At 38.4% G+C, this 8815-nt stretch overlaps 1 protein-coding gene across 1 annotated transcript in view; it reads right to left on the bottom strand.

Moving 5' to 3' along the window:
- LOC107738463 (protein-glutamine gamma-glutamyltransferase K-like) overlaps nucleotides 1-2925 on the bottom strand; it is a 3526-nt gene extending 601 nt beyond the window's left edge. Inside the window, exons 1-7 of the mRNA XM_016550226.1 lie at nucleotides 2919-2925; nucleotides 1724-1975; nucleotides 1531-1649; nucleotides 1063-1170; nucleotides 736-913; nucleotides 505-643; nucleotides 327-414 (exon numbers count right to left, since the gene is read on the bottom strand). Coding sequence (XP_016405712.1) covers nucleotides 327-414; nucleotides 505-643; nucleotides 736-913; nucleotides 1063-1170; nucleotides 1531-1649; nucleotides 1724-1975; nucleotides 2919-2925 — 891 coding nt within the window. The remainder of the gene's footprint in view (nucleotides 1-326; nucleotides 415-504; nucleotides 644-735; nucleotides 914-1062; nucleotides 1171-1530; nucleotides 1650-1723; nucleotides 1976-2918) is intronic.
- Between the last annotated feature and the right edge of the window lie 5890 nt (nucleotides 2926-8815).

Genomic DNA, 8815 nt, shown 5'->3' with positions numbered 1-8815 from the left:
TTATTTGTAAATGCTACTGCTTATGTTAGCTTTTAATATACAGTTTTATCCTGATTAAAGCTTTAATATAGTACGGCAACTGCAAGCACGTCCATGTTTAACGCTTCTCATAGCTATGTGAAAATAAGTGTATAATTGTAACAGTTCATTGCTGGAGCTGAGCTGAACGAGAGAGAAAGAGAGATTCAGAGCGTGTGCAGAGCAGGGGGAAGCGAGGAACAGGATTGAGAACCGCTGCTTTAGAACATTGATTTTGAAACTTGTGGATCCATTAGAATCGTTAGAAGACAGAATCACGATTCATATATGAATAGATTTTTACGTGCAGCTCTAGTTTTCTCTTCCTGCCAACCTCCGAAACCAGATGGCAGATCTGACCGAGTCATCCAGGCCTCATTCCACACATGGTAGTTCCTACATGGAAGAGAAGAAGAAAGAACTAGAAACACTTCATGGACATTCAGAGGAACTCTTGGTGACATTATAAATGGTAATGATACTTACCAGATTGAATCACGGTTCATGTGATCGATCAGCTGAAATTTCTCATCCAAGTAGACATCAGTTGTCAAACAAACATCAGTGTCATGAGCAGAACAGAAGTTTGAAACTGGACGAGCAGGAATGCCCAAACACCTCAACACTACAAGAAAGTGAAGAAGAATATAAGTGCATTACATCTATAATCACTCTTTCAAAACTTTTTCTGCTCGTCCAGTCTGCAGGAACACTTACGTGTGTTGGTGACTCCAGCAAAGGCCAAGCTCTGTCCATATTTGACAGGTATTCCTCCACACTTGTAGTACTGTTTCAGGATGGCACTGCTGCTGCACCAGGATGTAGGAGCAGTTCCATCTCCATAGAAGTTTGACCAGTTACCCACCAACACACCACAGTCTTTGTTAGCAATAACCTGATAAGGACAGACGATTAAAGCTATTTTAATTTGAATGCAGAAAACTTCGTGCAGAAATACCACATTCAGAAAAGAACAAATGTGACCATTTTAAAGGCTTTCCAACATGAAATCAGGGTGTTGATAAGAAGGAAATGAAGACTCACCGTGTCAGATACCACTCTGGAAATGTTACTGGGGCTTCCCCACCCTGAGCAAGGTGTACAGCTCTTCTCCAGCACATACATACATGCAGGCAAGATTCCCTTCTCAAACTTAGAATCAGACAGAGGAGTGAGAAAGTTGGAAATGTAAAAAATTTGTCATGCTATCTTGTGCATGGAAATGTTATACAGTAGATCTTGTTCTGTAGAATTTTATTTCAGATGCTTCAAGAAAAATGAAATGTGAAAAGATTTCCAGCAGCAACCCCAATAGATTCCAACACTTTAAATGCACACCCTTATTACTTATAGTATTACTTACACACTAGAAACAGTTTCGTTGTTTCTGCCGTTTTCCTGTGACGCACAACTACTCCCACTGAAATCGGTGGATTACCAACATCTCTCTGATATACTGTTAACTCATGTGTAGGCACTTTTGTAATATATGAGTGAAAGTTTGGCTCTTACTTGACCAAAGTTCCATGTTTTGCAAGCAATCTGCTGCTTAGTTCCATAGTAGATTCTGCCCATGTCATTCAGCACATACCCAGCTCTCTCCGCCTCATCACTCAGGTACACACAGTCATCTGATAAAGAGAACATTGGACTTTAAATATATATTCAGGTTCATGTTTATGTTAAAGAGTAATGAAACACATACCTTTACACCAGGGGTTGAACAGCATGTAAATGTCATTTTCAGGAACATAAGGTAAAGTGAATCTGCCTCCTGGACAGTGTGTCACGACACTGAGCTGGTATCGTCCAACGCAAGCAGTCGGAACAGAGTGCACACACAGTTTGATTCGGTTTTGTCCTTGTTCCACAATCTTTGCCCCCCAGCAGCCTTTCTTGAATTCTTCCACTATTGGAACGATCACATAAGTGCCGTCCCGGATGGATGGGATGTGACCTGTTAAACACAGAGAAGAACAAGAGATTCCAGTGATGGTAGAAATGCTGGTTCAGCTCCTCACAGTTAGTAGAATAAGTTGACAAAGAAAGTGTTAGAAGATATTAAGCAGACAGTCTACTAATACTCTACTAACTGCTAGTTGACATGTAGTTGCAAAGTTACTTACTGTTAATAGAATGTCTAAAGTGGACTATCGAAATAAAGTGTTACCCAATGTTTCTTTTGCAAAACAGTCATAGCCTATTTTTTTAACTAGTGTACCTTGTTTTTTCAGGGCACATACAGTTCATTGCTTTGCAATTGTCATGCAGTTTCCAGGTTTCAAATATTTAACAAAATGCATAGCAACAATAAAAAATTTAATATGACACATTTGGTGAGACAGTGTTATACGTGGCATTAATTAGGGCAATAGAGCAGCTTCACTCGTCTTGAACTGCTAACTGAACATATGAGCTATCATTACCATATCCATTTCAGGTTTGCATAGTAAGTGTTAATGCACTGGGTGTGTATTAGTCCTATACTGTAATTAGTTATTGTATAATTCATCTTCCTCTGTCCGCATTTTAATTTTTTTAATATGCACTAATTTTTGAGTCACTTCATGTAAAATATTTGTTCATTGTTCAACTATAACAGGTTCTATTGTCAACAGATACTGTTGAGAGGAATGACTTCAGAAAGACATGTTGAGACCAAAAAATGTGTCCAGGTAAAAGTACTAGTACTTAATTGTTTGAGTTAAGTATTACTATGATGAGTTACAAAAGTAAAAATGTATGCAGTGAAAAGAATTGCTGGTAAGAAAAATAATGATGTTAGTGATGGATTAAATTCTGTGAACAGATACTCTCATCATGCAGATCTGTAATGTAAGCCCACTACAATGTGGGGTGTGATTTATACAAAACCAGTTTCCTTATTTGTTATAGCTCACCACTCATTTTTCCAGCAGACAGTAGACTCACACATCAGCTTGTAATGGATACATAAACATTAAACTTGTGTTTTTCAGAGTCTTGACTTTAACAGCATGAAATAGTTTAGAAAAACCATTACGCCTATGGGATGTCCCCACTTTTCACAAAAACAAACCTGTGTGTGTGTGTGTACATCTTACAAAATAAAAGTCTAGACTTTTGATCTGTAGAGAATGGACCATGAGTTATTTTATAGGTGTGTTCGCTACTGTTGGATATGTCTAAATAAAACGTACTTTTTTAATGATTTCAATTCGTTTTTTTACTCAAAGTGGCGTAAGTAAAAGTAACTTAATTTAACACTTATAAGTTTAAACTTAATACAGATCTTTTGCAAATTATATGATCAGCATAACAGTTTGAGTAAATATCGAATTTAAAAAGTGTCCACAGAATGTCTTAGTATTTGGTTGTCTTTATTTATTTATTTATTTATTTATTGACAGCAGCACTGAAGCTGACATGAATAAAACTAGATAATTATGTTCTTCTTCATGATTTCAGACGTTCAGAGGAAGAACATGTGACTGTCTGTACAAGGTTCAATGCCACTCATTTTCTTATATTTTGCTTAAAAAATGCAAACTATTAATTTTTTACTAGGTTTTAATTTGATTTTGAAACTCAGAATTTAAATGTAGTCTCAGGTCTTTGGACGTGAATTTGGATGTAAATGACTGAAAATCAGAGCCTTACGCTTCTATATAAATGTAATGTCTTTGATTACTTAATTTATATAAGACATACAACATATTATTTGTGAATCTGGTTGCCCTGTTACGCTGATTTTCTGTTGAAATTGTCTGTTGTAAGTTTCGCGTCCCTTTGTCTGTGACAGGAGAAACGCACGCTTTTCCTGGGACGTAGTACTTAATCTGTCGCTTTCTGTTTATCGGATTTAGCAATTTATGCATTAGACGGTCATGGGGTCCAGGCGAGTCTGTCGCTGGAACACATCTCAGATACCATGTTCTTCGTTCTGTTGGAATGCAGGATGTGATGGGAATCATGTGTTAGTCACGTATAGGTCCCGTGGTGGCAGGCCTGAGGGTGTGATTAAATTACTGTCCTTTTCCTGTTTGGATATAATAGTTACATTCATTGGTGGTCACAAGACATCACGAGGAAGCTATAAGTTGTAGTCCTCATACAAAAGATCTCTGTGGTATTTCTTGATTAGATTAATCCAGACCTCATGATGGCTGATAGGGGCATATCAGTGTCCGTTCATGTACTAGAAATCCCTACATAAATATACTTGCACACACAGGCCAATCCACTGTCTATATACACCTACTATAAATAATGACACAGAGATGGGTGTGTTTATATGTTTATATGTTTATTATCATTTGAGTGTTATTGCAGCATGTAGTAGGCATAACTTTTAAAATTAATGTTTCACAATTCACCCACTCCCTCTTGAATATTAGTTTTGGTTGGTCCAAATTTCCTAAAGTACTACAAGTTACAAGTGTTATAGACTTATAACCGCACATCAAAGTGATTCAATTATTAATATTTTTCGTAATGCTGAGGCAGCAATTAACAATAAAGCTAAATGAAGAATATCCACCATAAAACAACCACAAATAGTTGAGTTTTCAAAGGATTTTAATTAAAGTTTTTCTTTCACAACAAGATGAAAAAACTGTGTCTCTAAGGTCATTATGAACAAGTTTACAGTTCAAAGAAACAGCCATTTATTCTCTTCAGGTAATTCTTTATTACTGCTTTTAACCATAATGTTGGCAACTCCATGCACTTTGACTAAGTTGGGGACAGTCGAGGGATGCCAGAATTTTATGTGTGCCATGCTGCACTGGAACAAATGTCTCTGTGAGGTTCACTATGGCCAGGCTTGCAATATCACTGAGAAAGAGAGAGAATTATTAATTCAATTCAATTCAGTTCAAGTTTATTTGTATAGTGCTTTTCACAATGCAAATTGTTGTAAAGCAGCTTTACAGAAAATTAAAGTTTCTACATTATATTTAGTAATAGCTTATCAGTGGTGACCATCTCAAATTGATGGCCATATGGCAGAAATTACGGTAAAAATCAAGCAGTTAGTTAATGTCATGTAATCAAACAGACAGTGAACACTATTAACAGCAATGATTACATGTTGTGATCAAACTTATAGCAAAATTTAGTAGTTTTGTATGTTGTCTGAGGGTTGGCATCATCTGAGGTCTTCTGAGGGGTTGGCATCATCTCTTCTCAGGTGTTTCGGTCATCTCAGGTCTTTGTAAGGGCTGGATCCAGACTGAAGCTTGTGTAATTCCTAGTTACCACGGGATGCCAATCTCAGCAAAAAATTATGTGTTCATCCCAAGCAAAAGAATGTTAATGTGCATGTGATCGGATGTATCTGAGGTACAGGGTTATAAGATGCATTATGTGAATGCTTGGCTAAAGAGATGTGTCTTTAATCTAGATTTAAACAGAGAGAGTGTGTCTGAACCCCAAACATTATCAGGAAGGCTATTCCAGAGGTTGGTAGCCAAATGTGAAAAAGCTCTACCTCCTTTAGTGGACTTTGCTGTCCTAGGAACTACCAAGAGTCCAGAGTTTTTCGACCTTAAGGAGCGTGATGGATTGTAGCGTGATAGAAGACTAATTAGGTAGGCAGGAGCTAAACCATTTAGGGCCTTAAAAGTAAGTAGTAATATTGTGTAACTGATATGGAACTTAATAGGTAGCCATTGCAGAGAATAGAGGTCATGAATGCATGAACTAGCTTTTCTGCATCAGAAACAGGTAACATGTTTCGTAACTTGGCAATGTTTCTATGATGGAAGAATGCTGTTTTTGTAACATTGGAAATATGATTTTCAAAAGACAAGTTGCTGTCTAATATAACACCCAAGTTTTTGACTGTAGAGGAAGTAACAGTACATCTGATGCAAATTGTAATCTACGAGATTCTCTGTATTGTTTTTTGGTCCAATAAGTAATATCTCTGTCTTATCCGAATTTAATAGGAGAAAATTATTGGTCATCCAGTCTTTTACATTTTAACACACTCGGTTAGCTTAGATAATTTAGAAGTTTCATCTGTTCTTATTGAAATATATAGTTGAGTGTCATCAGCATAACAATGAAAACTAATCCCGTATTTTATAATAATATTACCAAGGGGCAACATGTATATCCAAAATAGCAGAGGACCTGGGACAGATCCTTGTGGCACTCCATACTTTACTGGATTTAATTGAGATGATTCCCCGTTTAAATAGACAAAGTGATAGCGATCGGAAAGGTAGGATCTAAACCATCTTAAAGCTGAAATTCTTCCTAGATATCATTTTTTTGCAGGAAGGAGCACAATTGAACAGATACAACTTTTTCTAAAATTTTAGACATAAACGGAAGATTTGAAATGGGTCTGTAATTTGCCAGTTCACTGGGATCTAGTTGTGGTTTATTAATAAGAGGCTTAATAACCGCCAGCTTAAATGGTTTTGGGAAGTGACCTAGACATAACGACGAGTTAATAATATTGAGAAGCGGTTCTTCTGCTACAGGTAACAACTCTTTCAGTAATTTATGGGTACAGGATCTAATAAACATGTTGTTGGTTTGGATGCAGTGATAAGGTTATTTAGATCTTCCTGTCCTATAGTTACGCTGTAGAATCTACATTTGTTATTGTATTTCTGATGTTATCTATTTTATCAGTGAAGAAATTCATAAATTCATTACTATTAAACTGTGAGGGAATATTTAGATCGTGTGGCGTCTGGTTATTTGTTAATCTAGCCACTGTGCTAAATAAAAACCTTGGATTGTTTTGGTTATTTTCTATGAGTTTGTGGATATGCTCGGCCCTGGCAGCTTTTAGGGCCTGTCTATAACTGGACATACTGTTTTTCCACGGAATTCTAAAAACTTCCAAGTTAGTTTTTCTCCATTTGCGTTCAAGATTACGAGTTTCTTTCTTGAGAGAATAGGTATTGATGTTGTACCATGGCGCAGTACGTTTTTCTCTAACCTTTTTTAATTTGATGGGGGCAACAGCTTCTAATGTATTAGAAAAGATAGTGCCAATATTGCTAGTCATTTCATCCAGTTCATGTGTATTTATGGGTACAGAGAGCAGTTGAGATTAATCAGGCAGTTTATCTGTGAATCTATCTTTGGTGGTTGGAACAATACTTCTACCCGGACGATAGCGCGGAGCGATATAGTTATTATCAGCAATAGGCAGCATGCATGATACAAGGTAGTGGTCAGTAACATCATCACTTTGAGGTACTATATCTATATCATTAAGATCAATTCCATGCGATATAATTAAATCTAGTGTACGATTAAAACGATGAGTGGGTCTGGTTATGTTTTGCTTGACTCCAAAAGAGTTAATTAAGTCCTAACACATCATTTATATTTTCAACATGAATGTTAAAGTCTTCGACAATTAGCGCTTTGTCAACATTAACCAATAGTTCTGAGAGGAAATCTGCAAATTCTTTTAGGAAATCTGTATACAGCCCTGGCGGTCTATACACAGTAGCCAGAGCAAGAGATAGGAGAGATTTCTTTTGTTTATCTGACGGTGTAACATTAAGAAGAAGTATTTCAAATGAGTTAAACCTGTATCCTGTTTTCTGAGTAACACTGAGAATATCACTATTGTTGCAACACCTCCGCCATGACCAATCTGACAGGCTCATACGTATAACAGTAGCTTGGTGGAGTAGACTCAATTAGACCAATATAGTCATTTGGTTTGAGCCAGGTTTCAGTCAAGCAGAGTACACCAAATAATGTATCATATTATTATGATATATCACCAGATAATACGCTCCGACTCTGCTGGGGTGCAGGCCATCAGCGCGAAAAAGCCTAGGTCGCTCCCAGAAAAGATTCCAATTATTAACAAAGAGCAGTTTCTGTTCTTTACACCATGACAATAACCAATCGTTTAAAGCAAACAGTCTACTGAACCTTTCGTGTCCTCGTCGATACGTAGGAAGCGGTCCTGACACAACAATCTTCGTCATGGGCGATGTGCTGCATACTGTCTCGATCAGGCTCCTGAAGTCCCTCTTCAGTGTCTCCGTCTGCCGCAGCTTGGTGTCTTTCACGCCCACGTGCAGCACGACAGAGCCGATGCTCTCGTCACCCTTCAGGATCGCGGGTATATGCAAAGAAACATCGAGAACACGAGCACCCGGAAAACAGTGAGTGTGCTCTTTACCTTTAGCTAGGGCAGCACGGACGTGCCGGACGATGGAGTCTCCGACGATCACGGTGTCGCGTTCCATCTCGCGGAGGGGAGCGATGCGGTTCCGGGTGGAGATCTCGAAGACCGGAGGGGGAGAGGTCCTCACCCGGGGCCTGGCTCGCGTCTTCCGCTGCTGGTGCACACAGGGTCCGTGGTGTACCGGCACCGGAGTGAAGGAGACCTGGGAAGATCGCGTCCTGGGTGCATGGGGCCTGTGCAGACAAACTCACAGAGTAGAGGTGGTGGGAGTGTTAGCAGCGCGCTGTATACTTACCCCGGACTTGTGAGCGTCAGCCCGGGATGTTTCCAGCGTGGCTCTCCGCTCTCCTCTCAGCTCGAACGTGTCTTCACCTGCACTCAAAGGTAGACACAAATCCGCCATTTAAACCAAATAACAGTGAGTAAAAGAATGGAGTGTGAGCAAGATTAGTGGCAACCATGCTAGCGATGCTAACGGGCTATAAGTAGTAGCGGACTCGGCAAATCAAAATAAAACTAGTGATAACAAGGTGCTCCAATTGTTTTTGTTGTAGAATACAATGGGGGATATATTCACACGTTATAGGAACGAAAATTATGGTGTATAAAATTGATTTTAAGATAAAAAATAGACGATAAAGA

This window comes from Sinocyclocheilus rhinocerous, unplaced genomic scaffold (assembly GCF_001515625.1).
Source record: "Sinocyclocheilus rhinocerous isolate Xijiao unplaced genomic scaffold, SAMN03320098_v1.1 scaffold2716, whole genome shotgun sequence".
Taxonomy (NCBI): Eukaryota; Metazoa; Chordata; class Actinopteri; order Cypriniformes; family Cyprinidae; genus Sinocyclocheilus; species Sinocyclocheilus rhinocerous.
Note: the sequence above shows the minus strand (reverse complement) of the source record. Positions and strands in the feature narration are given on the sequence as shown.